The sequence below is a fragment of the Grampus griseus genome, assembly GCF_964374135.1.
Source record: "Grampus griseus genome assembly, chromosome: 5".
Taxonomy (NCBI): domain Eukaryota; kingdom Metazoa; phylum Chordata; class Mammalia; order Artiodactyla; family Delphinidae; genus Grampus; species Grampus griseus.
In genome coordinates this window covers 73,849,223-73,866,992 of record NC_138998.1, presented here as the reverse complement: position 1 = coordinate 73,866,992, position 17,770 = coordinate 73,849,223, and the positions used below count along the sequence as shown (strand labels likewise).

The window sequence follows — 17,770 nt, the reverse complement described above, 5'->3', positions numbered from 1 at the left end:
TCTATTTCCAGCCTTAGCACCTGGGAACAGGGCAGGGAGGCCAGAGGGGTGGTCTTCACGGTTTCTAGCCTCAACTTTTTCTTTAAGTAAAAGCTCAGAGGCTCCAGAGACACCTGCTTACCTAGGGCCACCCCTGCTAACGCCCTGGGTACCGCACAGAGCCCCGTGTGATGAGCCCTGGTCCGGAGCATTGGACTGGCTTGTGTGGCGTCCCCTGAGTGAGTACTCAGCCATTTCAATCCCCACTGGGGCACCATCCCCTTCAGAAAGGAACGTGCAAGTCGTAAAGAGTGTCAGGCAAAGACAAAATCTTTTGGTTTTAATCTTTACTTTCAATCCCAAAAAAATCTCTTTCCTTTTTGTTACAAAAGTACTAAACACACACAGACAGGGGAAGAAAGTTGACATCTGCAAACTACGTGCCTTCAACAGGCGTCTCAGTAATCCCATCACCAACAGCCATGTGCAAGGCAGAGACACCAGGGAGGTCATTCTCAGGAGTCGGAACTATACCAGAGACGCACGGTCACTTTAGTTCATTTAAAGATGATCAACGGGGGCGAAGCCAGACTGTGTGGGTTCTACTCACTCTGACACTCCCGAGAGCCTTCTCATCCGGCCAGCCTGGAGGCCCAGCCCTCCCGGAAGGGAGACACAGCCTGCATCTCAGCAGTTCATTGGGACAAGCTGGAGGTGCTGAGGGAAGCCTAGAGCGCTGTCGCCGGGCTTGGAGGGGTGGCCAGGGGGTACGGCCGGGCACCTTCCTGTGCGGGCTCCTCGCCCAGGCTCACCGGAAGGTCTCTGCGCTTGGCCGTGCAGGGAACCGTGCTCAAGCCGAGCAGCTGTCCAAAGCGTGTCCGTCTCCGGCGTGACCGCTTGCCCCTCCAGCCCTCTGAGGGGAAGGAGCCATCAGTCCACTGTGCCATTGTAGGATTTGTTGAACTTGTTGAAGGTGAAATCCACGGTGTGCGTGGAGATGGGCTTTCTGTACAGAGGGTTTGAAGCCTAGAGAACACGGGAGGTAAGAGGACGTGTGTTAGTTCATTCGTTCATTCGCACACACACAGGGTTGGAGGCCCTTCTAGGGTCAGTCACCCAGGAAGGCAGTGGGCCCCGCCCGCGGGTGAAAGCAACGGCCTTTTGCTTCAAGACTGGCTCCTCTAAGCCGGCCTGGGACGGTCCCGCCCCTCCCTGAGCTTCTCTCTCCATCTCTGAAACGAGCGGCCGTGTCTGTTAGATGTTCTCTGAAGTCCCTTGCAGGTTTAACACACTCACTGGGGATTCAGGGGGTGCTCCCACTTGCTCAGTCCTTCAGGAACGTGCAGTCTGCTTGGGGAGATAAGACACACATGGACACTGCGATAGACTGTGAGCACGTGGGACCCTCTCCTGGACCGCTGGACACGGCCTCCCTGCTCAGGCTGTGGCGAGCGCCTCCGCCGGTGAGCCTCCCGACCGGGGCCTGCTGCGGGGCTCCGTGCAGGGCGTCCAGAACTGGGCACACGCTGCCTCTCAGGTTTCGCCTCTTCGTGTTTTTTGTTTTGTTCTTTTTAATTTTTTGGCTGCACTGCGCAGCGTGTGGGATCTTAGTTCCCCGACCAGGGATCGAACCCAAGCCCCCTGCAGTGGAAGCGCAGAGTCTTAACCGCTGCACCACCGGGAAAGTCCTCGCTTCTTTGTTCTGAAACCCAAAGACGTTAGTGGGCCTCTGCTTGCCCTCAGCTGGACTGCTAAGCTTGACATTTTTTCTCCTTCCAACTTCCCCTGGCTTACCATTTCGTAGCGGGCCCTGGATCGCTCACTCTGGAACTTCGCAAACTCTCTCCGGTCGTGGATGGTGACAAGCAGCTTCCAGATGGCCAGGAGCGCAAGCCCAATCAGGATGATGCTGCCGACCACGGCCAGGAGGATGGTCATGGCATTGGGGGCAGTTCCACACTCTGGAGGGGACCAGGGCACGATGAGTAAAGCTACCGCCATCACCGTGCCCCCACCCCCCGCCCTTAGGCCCGTCAGCTCTCCCCAGAGGCCTTCCCTGGATTCTCTGAGATCCCCACACTGCTTCTGAGAGACCTGGGTGGCAGGCAGGTTTCTCCAATGCACATAAAGTGGAAGATTCAAAGAGAACTGGTCACTGTTCCAAGGCCACACAGTAAGTCAATGGCAAAGTCTAGGAGAACCTTGGTGGCGGCTCCACTTTCTCCCACACGCTGTGTGTACGGCTGCATCTCCCCAACGCGAAGCACCCACGCCCCAGCCCGGCCCCACCTCCCGTGCAGGACGCTGGACCAGGTCTCAGCTTTCACGTAAATAGTTTCAGGAGTAGACTGGGCGGCAGGAGGTTTCATGAAGCCGCTTCCACAGGGCTGGGCTGGGGGCCAGCCAACACTTGTAAGCCCTTAGTGTGGAGCCTTTGGAGCAAATGTGCTTATTTTCAAAGAACCGCAAAGACAGCGCTTGGAAACAGAGCCTCATTCTTACAGGCGTGCATCCTGGGCTAGGACCACAATCCTTCCCTCTGCCTCTGGCCTAGGGAAGGCACATTATGTGGTCTAGCCCCATTTGGAAAAACAGTTTGCAATGTTTTGAAAGGAACAGAGCAGATCTTTTTCTGCACCACCCATCTCTGCCCCGGCCACCTCCACCAGAGAAGAATGAAAGGGGTCATACTAGAAACCCTCATTACCCCAAGGAAAAGGGCCATTGGTCCCCGGGCCCAGAGCGTGGGGAAGAATTGCCCCTGTTAGATGAGAGCGTGCCGTCCTCAGGGGCCCAGGGAGCGAGGCATGGCACCTGCAGGAATGTCAACCCAGCGCTCCATCTGCCCTTCTAGGACTCCACTCCGGGAAGCGGCAGCCTGGCTAGGGCTGTGTGTACCCAGATGCTTCCTGACGCCCAGCCTTGATGGTCCAGACCTGCCCTGCATGCTCGCACCACCATTAGCCATGTAGGCTAAGTGTGTTCTGAGCTTACTGTCACGCCCGTGTCCCCTCCTTCAAGATGAGACACTCCCCCAGGGCAGGGCACTATCCTCCTATAACTCCCATTCCCCCAAGTCATGCCCCCCCCCAAGCTCCGGCCCCGTGATGGGTCCCCAAGATATACAACCATCTTTCTTCTAAACTCTAGCAGTCAGGTAGAGGCGACCTGAGATCTTGATCTTTATATGGGACTGTATCCCTCCTCTCTCTGGAGTTTGGAAAGGATGGTGAGGAGAGAACGGGTAATGCATCAGAAACCGAGCCCCCAGGGGGAGCAGACGGAAGTGGCCCTCACCCACCTGGCTCCCTGAGGACTGTCAAGTTGGACTTCCCACTGGGGAGCTCTGCGTACGTGAACATCATCACACAATCCTTGGCAGTTTTGTAGAAACAAAGCACAGCCTCCTGGTCATCTTTCACTGGAAGAAAACCAAGCAGAAATGTCCTGAGTGTGTCTCTGAGTGATGCAGAGCGGCTAAGGGACGGGTGAGGAGCCGGGACCCCGCAAAGGAGAAAAGGGGGCGCAGAGAGGCTTAAAGGGAAGGCTGGACCTTAAAAATGAATTTCTCACATCAAGAACGCAGGCCCAGCGCTAAGTTAGGCTGCGCCGGGGACACGAATTCCCTTCCATGCGAGGCAGGCCTCCGCAGGCTCACTGGGGTGAAAGGAGAGGGGGCACTACTGCTGGGGCGGGACTGGGCAACGGAATTGGGTAAAGAAAAGGGCCATCCTGCTGTCCGCGGAGGCCTGAGAGTTCAGGCTTGAGTCTACCTGGCTGAGAGCCGGCTGCAGAGGCCAGGAGGCAGCGGCGCTTGCCTGAGAGGAGAAACCAAAAAGACCCACGCGGCAAGGAGGGTGGGTGGATGAGAGACTGCACCTCCCACCCACGGTGCGCACCGCTGGCCTCGCTCCCCGTAGTGAGAAGCCCCCTTCCTCAAGCTGCCTCAGCACCTGCCATCCCCACGCGGCTGTTACCTGAGGGGAAGGTATCGCCAACCCCACTCCCCCCAGCTCCGCCCCCCCAGGCACTGTCTGCATTCCCAGCCTCCCCTGGGACAGGATTAGACTGATTTCCAGGGTGGAAAGGAAGCGGGAAGGGTGTGAAGCAAGAGAGAGGCGGGTGGTAAGGGAATGACCCACTGGTCCTGAGTGACAACTGTGGGCAATTTTGTGACACGAAATGCTTTCTAGCTCTGCCCGTTGTAACCCTGTTGCTCCACCTAGAACCAGACAATTCTGAGCGGTTATCAGACACGGAGGCCTGGGCTTTTGCTCTCGGCCCCCAGTCCTAAGCCTGGTCTGGGTGAGTGTGAGCGAGCATGGGTATGAGAAAGCCTGGGGGAAGGAAGGAAAAGGATAACTGGTGAACGCGACAGAAACCTTCTCTGTGAAGCAACTGGTTCATGACAAAGGGGCAGAAGGAGAGGCAGCTGTGTGTGAACAGCTGCATTTGCTCCAGAGCGAGTAAGTAGTCAGTGGGCCGGGGGGGGGGCATCGCCATCTTTCTGTGGGTGCCCAGTCAGGGGGCAACGGCCCCAGGTCTGCAGGCAGAACTTGCTGTGAGCCAGACCTCAAGTCACAAGACAGAAGCAGGGCAGGAAAACGGGCATGAGAGGCCGGATTCGGGGAGGCAGGGGCAGGGGCTCCCTGCTGTGGTACAGCCCTGGCACACAGTAGGTGCTCAATGAATATGTGTTGGCGGAATACATGACTCGGCAGCCTCAGGAGCCATGATTCGGCCAGAGCATCACTCAAGATCAGGGAGGCAGGAAAAAGGAGTGGGGAGACCTGTAGGAATGAGGAAGAGCCAGGGTAGCACTCCACCCTGAGTTCATTCGCACAGAATGTGAGCTCTGCCTCGTCTAACGCGGGCAGAGCACCGCGAGAACTGCGCTGGGCTGAGGCCAAACAGAGACTGGCTAGCTGGTCACCAAACATGGTTTCCCAGCTTCCTGGGCACAGCTGCACGACACTTCCCGCCATCCTTGCAGTAAACGTGGCTGGATGACTGAGCTCTGGGTGGGGGGGATGTTGTGTGCACCACTTCCAGGCCCCACCCATGTAAACCTCCCCCATGATCTTTCCCCATTTGCAGATTCAATGGAGAGAATTCTGAGGACCCGGGGGAGGGTGGAAACACAATCTAGAGGGTGCCTGGGCTCCTGAAGGAGCACAGAGAGGCCTTGTCAACCAAGAACATCTTCACTGGACTTCGAGTGAGTGACAAACTGACTTTTATTTTGTTAAGTCATTGAGGTTTGGGGTTTGTTTGTTGTAGCAGCTAACAGTACTTATTCTAACTAATATACCAACTTCTCAGGAAGCCTGGGAGAAGATGTAGGAAGGGACTAGGCTTCAGGGATGGGACAGAAACTTAAGAACAGGAAGGTCTTACACCCTGGAGAGCCCAGAACCTATGACCTAACACAGGTACTCCAAGTCCTCTTGGGGAGCCAGCCAGGACTAGCCAAAGGACACTGAGGTTGCTTCCTAAGTCAAGGTTAAAACTACCCTCCTGTCTGCCAGGCAGCCCTGAAGATCGTCCCCACGAGGGAGAAAGTCTCTACACGTCTGCCAAGATCCAGAAGGGGCCGGCTGCCCGGGGCCGCTCCCCACACTCACCGATGGTGTCCACCCGTGTGATCACCTCATCCTTGCACAGGTTCTGGCAGGTCTGGTTGTCAGCTGAGCTCCCTGAGTGAAGCAGCAAGCACTCAACACAGTCTCTTTGGAAAAGAGGCAAGAAATGTGGGTGTTAGATGCTGGGTAGTAACTCCACACATGTAACTGAGTGCATGTCCCAAGGGTGCAGGGTCCCAGCCCTCCCACAAGCCCCTGAAGGCTTTAACTTCGCCCATGTTCAGATGTTTGGCCTCAAGGAACATTTCTTCTCTGTCCTTCTTGCTGCTATCATGCAGGGAAGCCCAAGGGTTCTTGGAGGAACACATGTGGGTTTAGAAGCATGTCTGGCACACATGTCAAGTTGCAGGTTGGAAACCTTTCCAATTCTGACCCCAGGAGGCAAATCCACCTGCACTCCGGTGCACCCAGTGCCTCACTGAGGAGCCTGCCCCAAACAAGAAGTTTCTGAAGATAAAGAAGTGTTCCTGGCCTCGAAGAGGGGTCCTCACCCTCCCATGGCCCCAATTCCCAGGATCCCCACCAGGAGACCATCACCCAGGCAGGGCTCTCAGCACATTAAACTCTCTGGGTGGGCTTTCAAGACAAAACACCACTGCCTGGGCCCAACCACACCCATGGAATCCGAACCTCTGGGGCTGGACCTGGGCTCTTGGGGATTCTGAGTAAAGGTGAGGGCTGAGAACCACCGTCCTGGAGACTCTCAGGCCCTTGCCCCCTTCCTGCTCCCACACAGAGCCCACCTGGCAGGGGAGCTAAGCTCTAAGGGTCCGTAAAGCTTGTTGTGGAGGGGAGAGAGGGTCTCTGACCTCTATGGGGGACTGGGGGATGGGGGAGCATAGATGAGATGCTGAGAACTCAACTCCAGGGAGAAGTGGGTTGGAACAAAACAGCCAGCTGATGGGGAACGTGCAGGAACTTTCTGAAGTGATGGTGCTCGGTGGCCGGCAAGGATGGTGAGAGACCCCAAAGGAGAGGTTTCCCAGGAAATGGGGTGAGGACTCCAGAGCCAAGTGTGCTGGGGGGGGGGCCACTGCCTCCCTGCCGCTGTGCCCTGGCACCCGAGGGCAGGGGAGCCTCAGCCACATGGGGGGACAGCAGCCCAACCTACCCCACAGGCCTGTGGGGACCAAAGGGGCTGCGTGTCTGGAAATCTCCCTGGCAAAAATATGGAGGGTTGTACCATCACAATGCATTGCCTTTATTAGTATCATTTAAAAGTTCCGTGGGATGGAGAGACCAGTCACTACGTTTCCAGGGCAGAAACTGTGGCCTGAAGGGAGCTGGGAGCGTTTCATTAAGTCGCCCTATTTTACAGGTGAGGGAAGTGAGGAATCAGTGACAGCATGTTCCAGCACCCAGGCACCTGCCTCTCTGTCAAGTTTCTCCCTGAGTCCTTACTCCACTGTCTGAACATCGAGGAGGAATGGGCGAGTGAGTAGACTGTGGAGGGAAAGCAGGGAAGACTTTCTTACCAGGGTCCTAATATGCTTAAGAATCCACCTATCCTCGGATTGGCCACAGAATCCCACTCTCCTGGTAATGACTTCATGGAAACATTCTGAAGTTAAACAAGTAGGTAATGTTTGCACCTCTCCGGAGGCCAGAGCCCCAGCGGGCAGGCAACTGAGACCTGGCTGGGCGCCAGGAAGGCGTGGCTCCAGCGCCAGTCATTCTTGCTGACGCCACTGCCCCTCCTCCACCCGTGGATTAACACACTGCAAAGCAAGGCGGCTGCTTCCGGTCTCCGCTAGGATTCACTGAGCCCTCCATCTGCATGCCCTGTTGTCATGAAACCACAGGGCCGCTGCCAGGGAACATTCCCTAATCATCCACGTGGACAGATGAGTTTAACCTGTGTGCTCCGCATACTGGATTGAATCTTGTGATCTACTGTAGTCACGTATTAAAATGTCTGGCCTTGAAACAAACAAGTTGCTGAGACAGACTTTGCTCAGCGAGACTGTTAATTGCAATCGGCTGAAACTGAATAGGAACTCACCCAAGGTGAAGAGCGTGTTTGGTTAGTTCTAGAAAGTGGAGATTGACTGCTCTGAAACCCCAGAAAAAAAAGGACATAGGCATTCAAAACCTGTTGGCTCTCAGCAAAGCAGCAAGTAGAAAAACAGCCTGAAGTAAGGCACTATCAAAGGTACTTTGTTTAAAAAAAAAAAAAAGTGACAACTAGGCTGTGAAAGAGACTGTGTCAGTGTGGCCCGGAGACAAGGAAGGATGAGTGAGGTTCCCCTACGGCATCTCTTTGCTCTCCTTGCTCCTTTGATATTGCTTAATGGATAACACATCACCAAGTCTACGTCTTCTTGGCAATGAATGCTTTAAACATTTAAAGCGAAGGTGGTCTTCCCAAGAGGTCTTTTAACTGACCTAAGCCAACCCGATATTGCCCTGCTGCTCCGGAAGAAGGAAAGAAACAGGCTTGATCTGCCTTTATTGGTTCCATGTGTATTGTCCTAGCTTGGCACCAACCCCCATCAACCTCATATGCCCAAAGGTCTGGGAGCCCATACTCAAAAGGGTTCTGCTGGTGGGAGAGCTGGGGGTAGGGCACCTCCCTCAGGCATTCAATGTTGATAATGGCCATGATTCCAGGCTCAGATAGCCACAGCTATTTGGGCTCCAGATCCAGGATCCTAACCTCCTCCTTCCCCTGGGATGTTTCTATTTGGATTTCTGTTGTTTCCCTGCTCTCAGCAAGTCTAAGGTAGATCTGTGTTTCTTCTCGCTTACTCTGCCTGGCTTCCCTCTAATTACGCAGAATAAAATCTGGCCCTGTCTATCTTGTCTCTCCATCTGCGGCCAGCTTTCAATTACCCACGCCTGGATTATTTGTGGCAAACATCCAGCCAGGGGTTCTGCCACCCAGAACGTTTCTGAGAGCAGACTGACCGGCAGCCACGCTGCTCAGGGAGCATGAACTCGTCTCATTAGGAGCCCGAGCCAGGGGTTTGGAAGGGAAATCTGCCAAAAAAAAACTGCACAGTTGCGTTTCCCAGCCAAAGAGAAACAACGTCCGTATTATTATTTGTTCCTGATTATCTGTGCCCTCCCTCCTGGCCCCTTAGGACACGGACGCTGATGGCGCAGCTGTTTCTCTAGCAAAATTCAAGAGAAACCGTCACTCTTGCTTTCCCGCTGGCATAACTCCCTGATTTAATTCCGTCTCATTCGCACTCTGGCAGAGTGTGAAGGGCAGAGCCGTGGGGAGGTCAACAGGGGAATGTAACCCCGTGGCTGGGTCAGTGGAGGCCTGGAACCCGCGCCTGGACAATCTGCGTTCAGCAGCAGCGCAGAGACCCACTCCATCATCTGTACAAATGGAGCGGAAAATGCCAGAGCCACTGTAGCTTGTTCCTGGCTTGCCTTATCTAGGTCGGGTGCCCTCCTGTCCAGTTTACCTTCTGATGATGTTTTGTTTAAAGCAGCATTTCCCATATGGGGGGGGGGGGCTGTGAAACATTGTTTGGGAGATGTTAATGGGGCAGAAGGCCAAATTCATTTGGAAGAAAGATGCATGCTGAATGTCCTTTTAAAATACTCAGTGACACACTAAAGGCTCAAGAAGGTGCTATTTTGGTACTAAAATCAGTTTAATTTCATTTAACTCAGTAATCCTATAACTTCTAAACTTGTTTAGGAACAGAGTAACAGTTTTTGTTGCTGTTGTTATGTTTTGATTTCGTTTTTTTTTTTTTTTACAAAATCCCCATGCAACCAGTGTTTCAAAGACCCTATTCCAGTTAATGTTAGTAAGAGTTTCGATCCCCAGCAAGTCTGTGTGGGGAAGATGCAGGAGATGGGGGGTGAGAGGCTGGCCAGCCCTGAGGGCTGACTGGCCGGATGACAGGCCTGGTCTGGGGGAGACGTTGGGGTTGGGTGGGGCGGGGGGGGTGTGGAGGGCTGTGTAGGGGCGGCGCTTTACCTCTTGGTGCTGCAAGCATCCAGGCAGGTTGGGCACTTCTCACACGTCTCCCCAAAGGCCCCTGGCTCCGTGCACTGGCACTGCCCACAGACACAGTGCCCGCGGTCACTGCAGATCTGGCCATCCCTGGCCTGGCACGTACTGATGTCTGTCGAGCAGTTACAGTTGTCCCCGATGTAACCTGCGTGGCATTTGCATTCTCCGCAGTGACAGTCGCCATGGCCTAAAGTACACACACGGCACATCAGCACCTGCCTGCTTACACGGACACACAACCAACCGCCCAGCGCCTGCCGTGTGCCGCACACTGGGGATCCAACAGAATGAGACGCCGACTGTGCCCTCGCAGGCCGTCTGGGCAGACAAAGACGGCCTGGTGCTGACACGGGGTGACAGCAGGGCGCCCGGGCAGTGCGTATGGCCTGGCTGGGCTGAGTGCTGTTCCAAGTCGGTCCAGAACTTGGCCGAGTCGTGCCACAGGCCCAGGACACCAGAGAGCTTCTTCCTGTCTCCCGTGTTACGTGATTAATGGCCCCAGAACCTGTGAATGTGACCTCGTATGGCAAAGGAGACTCTGCAGTGTGATTAAGTGAAGGATTTTAAGATGGGGGAGATTCTCCCGGATCATCCAGGGGGGCCCTAGGTGCCACCACAAGGGTCCATATGGGGCACGGGGAGATCTGACTACAGAAGGAGGTGGCAACGGACAGGAGAAGCAAGATGCTGCGCTGCCACCTTTGAAGATGGAGGAGGAGACCTCGAGGAGGCCGGAATGCAAGGAACGCAGCCCTGCAAGACGGAAAAGGCGAGGGAAGGGTCCTCGCCCAGACCCTCAGGGCGAGGAGTGCGGGCGGCCCTGCTGCCACCTCGACTTCAGCCAGAGGAAGCGATTTCAGACTCTAACCTCCAGAAAAGAGAACACATCTGAGTTGTTTTCAGTCGCTAAATCTGTGGTACCCTAACACAGCCACGAAGGAAACCAACAGAGTTGTTGCCCCTCAGTCTCAGTGAGACGCTGATTCTTGCTCTGGCCTTGGAGCCGCGGGCCAGAGCCGGATGACTCACGAGCAGGTACGGGGACGGCAGCGGCTAACACCGAACTCGCTACGCGCGTGTCAGGCTTTACAGCACGAACTCGATGAATTCTTCCAACCATCCCACGCGCACAAGTGATGAAACTGACACACGGAAGGGGGAAGCAGCTCGCTGACGGCCAGACAGCTAGCGGCTGCAGAGCCGGGACCCAAACCGGGGAGTGGGGCTCCAGGGCCTACGGTCTGAACTCCAGGATCCGTGGCCTCTCAGGAGAAGAGGACAGAGCAGGCCCTAATCAAGATGAGAACCAGCTGAGGGGCTCCCGCTCCCCGCTTGCAGGAGAAACTCTTTCCACAGCCTGCAAGGGAGGAGGAGCTGGGCATCCCCTCCCGGTTCTGCAGGGATCAAGGGCAGGGGAGCTGCTGGGCTCAGAGGACTGAGTAAGTGTGCGCACCAGGCACGCGCGTGTGCATGCTGGACAGCGAAAAGCACGGACAGCGCCAGCCTCCAAGGGGGCCAGGAGCCTGACAGTTAGTGGAGTCTCTATTTTTTGCTAACAGAGGCAGAAAGCAGTGCTACAGATAGCACTTAATTTTTAAAAATCTTCCTTATACTATCACTGCAGCATATTGTCCTTTCTCATGCCATTTTGCTAAGGCTAATATTAATAGCACCAAGAATTTGTATTTGCTGAGAACCCACTGACATACTAGCAGGAGACCAGGCAGGCAGGGGATGGCATCAGACAGGGGCGCCTTGCATTTTATTCCCGCTCCTGAGTCAGTTATCCTTGTAGTTGGACCTCAGCACCTTCTAAGACCACCAATGAGTGCGACCCACAATTCACGTCAGGACCTAACTCCAGAGAGCCTCTTCACCCCACTTCCTTCCTGTCTCCCTCCCCAACCTGTCTGCTTGTTGAGCCTAGAATCTGCAGGAGGCAGGGAGGCCATCTGGAGCCGCCAGACCTCCCCTCCCTCCCGTGCATGCGGGGCAGCCTCTCTGCAGCCCAGGGGATACAGAGCCCCAGCAGATACTTTGCTGGGCGAGAGCACCCTCCCACTTCACAGCCAGCACCGAGGCACATGGCAGCCCTCTGGGAGAGGTGAGGAAAGCCAGACCCCAGCCAGGAGGAGGCTGTGGAGTACAATTTAACTGCCTGGAAGCTGGTGTGTGATGTGCGGGCCACAGGAGAGAGCTGCACCCCTGCTCATGGGTTACACGGTCGGGGGGGGGGGTAGGGGCATGGGAGGGAAAGGGCAGCAGAGAGCACAACTCACCCGAGGGAGGGAGGCCTGCACACCCTTCCTCTGCACCAATCCCCGAACAGCCCTGGCAAGCAGGAAACCACCCCCCACGGGAAGTCTTCCCAAATGAAATGGATCCAATCTGCACAACTCCCTAACTCTCGGCCTCAGGACCACATTGGTCAAGAGGCTGTTTTAAATTAAAATGGTTCACTGTCAGGGTGATTTTCCCCCCAGCATTTTATTATGACAATTCCAAACCTGCAGCCAAGTTGGAAGGACTGTAAGAGAACATCCATCCACTCATCACCCCCGTTCCACCATCAGTACGCAGCCGGCTGCTTCATCACACATCTGTCCATCCCTCCATCCATCCATCCATCCCTATTTTTTTAAATGCATTTCAAAGTGAGTTGCAGTTATCAGTGCACTTGAGGAGTGGTTTGTAATACAGCTCTGGTCTCTCCAGTGGCTTGTACATCATGCCATCCCGTCAAGCAAAAATAGAGGAAGTAAGAGGCACGGCTGGTGCCGTATTTACAAACAGCAAAGACACTACTCAGGCCAGAGAGACTGCTTTGTTTGACACGGTGAGTGTTGTTTCCCTTCCTTCTCTGTTTTTGGCAGCAATACAAAATGAACCAAATAAAAACCTAGCACAACATTCCAAAGTGTCGAAGGTTTGGTGAGGAGGTAGTATATTATTTCGTTTGGGGTGAAGTATGGGTGTGTGTATGTGTTGAAGGGAGAACTTGCTCCCCATGGTGACTGGGCATCTAATGTGAAAAGATCTGCTGCTCACTGAGAAGATGGCAAAGGTGCCAGCTGCTCTGTACTTCCCACCATGACGGTTAACTGGCAAGTAAACCCAGCTGCCTTGGGTACATCTGACATTACAAAGACCTGAGAGCTCCAAAACCCAGCCCACAGTCAAAGCAGTTGAGGGTACCCCTAGATCTGGGGTGCAATTACAGAGTTAGGAGTCAAGGGCAGGAGAGAGTGGGAGCTGGCAACTCACCCAAGGTCACCACGGCTCCATGGAGAGGGACGGGACTCACTGCCAGAGACCTAAGCCGTTCCTGAAAGCCTCCTACAGCATGTGAGAGGCATGGACGTGGCGAGAAAGAAATGCTGTGCAAAGAACCTGTGAGTGAGAGCACGAAGCGCCCCGGCCCACAGGAGGAGGGTGGGCAAGCAGGTGGGAGCCGCTGAGGGCCGGGGGACCTCGGAAAGTCCTTATCCACGTGGCGTTTTGGCCTCAAACATTTGCCAAGTCCAACGCAAGGTCCCAGCAAGTCAAACTAGGAGAGAAGCCACGCTCGGTGAAACGGCTGAAGCCACTGGAGTGCTGTCCTCGGGGACTCCCGTGATGGCCCCAGTTTGTCTGTCAGGTGGTTCACCGCCTCTCAAAGACAATGGAAAGCAGCTATGGCAGAGAGGTGATGCATGCCTCGTCCTCCTTCACTCCCACGCAGACCGTGCCGTCTAAGCAGGGGATTCTCTGCCAGGGAGCCCGGGCTTGGCCTCAGAATCCTCCTCAACACTGTCCTCTAAGGAGGTTCTACCGACTGGTGGGAGCCGGCACACAAGGTACAACCGCTTGCCATGTCGGTTTAAAGTTTCCAAGTCTCCCTGAGGAAGCGTGACCCATATAGAGTGTCATAAACTTCGTAAATCTGGTCACAATTTATCCTAATCCAAAGGTCTCGGACCCTGCACTCGGGCCTCAACCTGCCTTTCCCTCAACCTGCACGTACAGAGATTTCCACATCCTCTGGTCAGCCCTTGGCCTCTCCTAATGCCCTAGTAGGAACATGTTATTAAAATGACAAGGGTCATTCGGTCCCGGCCCCAGGCTCAATAACCCATCAATCACCAGGAGAACTGGAGGGGGAATGGGAACATGATCCTGGCTAACAGCACCCAGAGGGCGGAAGCAAGGACTCTGCAGCAAAACAAAGCTCGTTTATAACGCTTCCCCGGCACCCTGGCAAAGGGTGCTGAACTTCATGACGCCTGTCTAATACCGCGCGGACACAGAAATATTTTCATTACACAGAGACAGGGATACTGAAGGGCATGTGAAAGCACTTTGTAAGCTGTGAATTGCTACATGTGCAAGCTATTATTAGTACCTTTGTTCGAATGACTGATAGCTAAATGGACAGGAAGTTGTCAATGTGTCTATTTATACAGAATTTCAGCTCTACAGAATTCAGCAGCTTTCCATCAGCAAAACGGTGCTTGTGTGGGCCATGGGCCAAGACGCAGCCCCCCCCACCCCACCCCCAGCCGATCAAGTAGAATACTGGCTATTCAGAGGCAGGGACGCCCCTGAAGCAGCCGGGGAAGGAGCTGCCAGAGAGGAGGGAGGGGGCACGTGAGGAAGCCCCAGCGCCAGTGCTCTGTAGAGGTCAAGAAGGGCAAATCCTACAGGGCGGTGGGGCGGCGAGGGCAGGATCCAGTGGCAGAGAGGTGAGGAGGTGGCCACAGCGAGCGCGGCAACTCCCACAAGGAATCGGGCTGTGCAGGGAAAGGAAGAGATGGCGGGGAAAGGGGCTGGGGATTTTGAAGAGGGGATATTCGAGCATCCTTCTGATCAAAGAGAAAGATACAGAAGAGAGAACATTTTGGTGGAAGTGGAGGGATCGAGGGAAGAACAAACCCCAAAGAGATCATAGCAGAAAGAGGTTAGTGGGGTGGGGGGGCGAGAGAGAGAGAAAAAGAGAATGAGAGAGCGAGTAGCTGGGGGGTGAGGACTGTGGCCGGAGGAGCTCAGGCTAACCCCAGTCAGCTGCGTGAAAGGCTGGCGGCTGTGCTGGAACCACGTTCAAGTGTCACCTTGGGCAAGTCCCTAAACCTGACGATCATTTCCTCATCTGTCAATGAGGGCAATGCCTTCCTCGTGGGAGTGTCATCAGAAATACTGGTGTTAATGCAAATCAGGCCCCTACCCACGGCAGCCAGCACAGGACCGGACCGCCCCTGCGCCCCTGCAGCTCAGCAAGGAGCTCGGAGGCCGTCGCACTGGACCGCGGTCACAGGGCCGTGCAGGCGTGACCTGGAGAGAGGGCTGAGAAGTCAGGGATCATGCAGTGGGAGGGCACAACCTCTAAACGGGGGAAAGATCAAGGGGGTAGAAGGCAAGGATCTGCAGGAGCGAGGGGCGGGCTGACAGGGGTGGGAGGCGGCCAGCGCCCCTCGTCCTCAGGAAAAGGAGGTGTGGGCGTTCTTTCATGAGGTGGAGGATGAAGGGGAGCCTGTTTACCATGGAACATGGGTGGTGGCTAACAGCAGGGATACAACGAAACATTTGGAAAATGAGGCAGTAGAGTGTGGTGGTTAACATGTGGCTTCTGAAATCACGAGAGCCCGGGGTTGGCCTCCTGAATCTATTTACCAGCAGTAAATGATGTTTAACCCCGCTGCATCTCGGCTCCTTCACTTTAAAATGGGGCCTTATTAAAGGTGTCCCCACTCGTAGGGTTGTTGTATGAGTTCAATCACATAACCTGTATAAAGCGCTTAGTGTTTGGCATATAATAAGTGCTCAGTTAATGCTAGCTAGCTTCATCATTGTCGCTGTTATAATGGGAGTGTGTGGGGAGTGGAAGCTTGGAGTAGATAATGGGAGAGGGAATCATTTCTGCGAGCTTGAATCAAAGACTTCCAGAATTAGGGAGTTCCCTGGCAGTCCAGGTGTTAGGACTCAGCACCTGCACTGCTGGGGCCTGGGTTCAGTCCCTGGTCAGGGAACTAAGATGCTGCAAGCGGAGCAGCTCAGCCGAATTAAAAAAAACAAAAAACAAGCCTTCCAGGGTTAAAAGCTCCCATAAGGTTACGTAATCCACGCCCAGCCCAAAGCGAGAACACCCAGGGCCTGGTGAAGCTGCTCCTTGGCCCCAGAGCCTTGCACGGAGGCCGACACCCAGCAGCACCGGAGGCCCTGCCGGGGGGCACTCCAGCCCTCAGCAGGAACGGGACAGCTAGATGTCTGAGGCACGGCCCATGTGGCCCTCGGCCCCAAGCTGGACTCCGGCCTGCAAAGGCCCAAGGCAGCCCTAGGGTGACCTCAGAGGACCTGCGTGAGGGCCCTGGGGCTGGAGGAAGGAAGGAGCCCGCCTGGGGTGAGGCAGAAACAAGAAGTGGGTGTCTTCTCCCCATCCTGGCCCTGTCAGGAGCAAGGGTCATGACCACAGAGACGTCAGACCCTCAGGGTACAAATGTCTCTCCACAGCTGGTCCAAAAATAGTTTCCATCCAGCTCAGGAATGCACTGCACTTCCCTTGCTGATCAGCTTCCGCCCCCTCCCTTCGGCCTCCAGGAGGCCTTTCAGGCTGGCAGAGGGCTGAGGAGGGCAGGGCTGCGCTCAGCTCCCCAGCCCCCCAGACAGGAACGGCACCTCCCTTGCTCCTGTCTCTCCCTCTCCCTATCCCACTATCTGCATCCCTCTCTCACACAAGTAGGTACTCTCAGTTTCTGCCTCCCCCAAGCTCTCCCACGGGCACCCCTCCTCCCACAGCCCCAGCATCCTCCTCCCGCAGCCCCAGCACCCCTCCTCCCACAGCTCCAGCATCCTCCTCCTGCAGCCCCAGCACCCCTCCTCCCACAGCCCCAGCATCCTCCTCCCACAGCCCCAGCATCCTCCTCCTCCCACAACCCCAGCATCCTCCTCCTCCCACAGCCCCAGCATCCCTCCTCCCACAGCCCCAGCATCCCTCCTCCCACAGCCCTCTGTCTGCCCATCGTCTTCCCCTCCTCTCTCCCCTCTTCTCAGGACAGGCAGCGGGTAAACAGGAAGTGGTTAAGAGAAAAAAGAAAAGGAATCGCTGTGGGCTGGAAAACCTCTGCTCATTTGGGTGAGTTCCCTGCCTCGGAAGCCAGGTCTTGTCTGCGACGTGGACACCTCTGGGTGACAGCCTGGCCCCGCTCCTGGAACTCTCTAACAGCCGTCTTAAAAAGGGCAGGAAGACCAACCAGAGCTTTCCGTGCCTCCAGCCGCCGGTGTCTGTGTCAGGGGTCCCAAGACGCTGCTGAGCCAGAGGAGGCCCACGGCCCCGCCCTCCTTAGCATCAGGTTGGGGTTGGGAGCTCCTCCCCGAGAGCCTGTGAACGTAGACGTCCTGGGCACTCACACAAGCTCCATGGGGAACCACAGCCAAGGGCGGGCTGACCTGTGGCCAAACGCACACACAACGCTTCCAGAGCGCCCGGCCTCTGTGTTGGGGCTTTGGACTGGGAAGGGGAAATCCCTCCTAAGAGGCGTTCTTTCTGGTACCTGGCTGACGAGCAAGTGAGGGTTACATCACGGGCCGGGTGTTCTCAGTGTCCCCGGGTCTGGTCCCCGTGGGAACGCGCCCCTCCCACTGTCTCAGTGTTCCCTTCCATGCACTGGCTTTGGTGCCAGAAAAAGGAGAGAACAGAGATTCTGGAAATGCACAGGACTTCTACCCAGTTCCCTCATGAGGGATCTTAGCCTGACTCTGGGCACCTCAGCAAAAACTAAATAAACCTCCAGGGTCGAGAGAGAAGTCACTCTCGAAAGGTTGTGTCCTTCTCACCACAGGCTTCCCGAGCCTGTAAACACAGCCTGTTCTTGCCAAGGATGAGTTACTGACGAGAGAACTTGCCAACTAAGGGCTGCTCCTCTCAAAGACAGCACAGCTCTCCTCGCTCATCACCAACCCCGGAAGGCAGCTCTCACAGAGTCTCCTCAGACCAACTCGGTCTCACCCTCGTCACTGCTTGGAAGCCCTCGGCTGGGGACGCGTCTTCTGGACGGGAGCTACCGTGCAGCCTCACCTAGCTACTTGCTGGCTCTGGACGGCAGTCCGCTTTCTTCATCAATAAAAGAGGGACGGTGGTTTGTCTCCCTAATGGGATTGGGGGAATTCGTTGTAAATGTGCAATAAAGAAATGTATGGTTTC

General features: G+C 55.4%; 1 protein-coding gene across 3 annotated transcripts in view; it reads right to left on the bottom strand.

The window, feature by feature from the left end:
• Positions 1-322: 322 nt before the first annotated feature.
• Positions 323-17,770, bottom strand: part of ITGB5 (integrin subunit beta 5) — a 111,754-nt gene continuing 94,306 nt past the window's right edge. Inside the window, exons 11-15 of one of the 3 annotated variants that reach the window (XM_082654816.1) lie at positions 9,562-9,784; positions 5,604-5,707; positions 3,281-3,400; positions 1,774-1,940; positions 323-1,005 (exon numbers count right to left, since the gene is read on the bottom strand). In XM_082654816.1, coding sequence (XP_082510942.1) covers positions 910-1,005; positions 1,774-1,940; positions 3,281-3,400; positions 5,604-5,707; positions 9,562-9,784 — 710 coding nt within the window. In that variant the 3' untranslated portion in view covers positions 323-909. Of the gene's footprint in view, positions 1,006-1,773; positions 1,941-3,280; positions 3,401-5,603; positions 5,708-9,561; positions 9,785-17,770 lie in introns of those variants that run through there. The other 2 variants (XM_082654817.1, XR_014296773.1) reach the window with 2 other exon arrangements.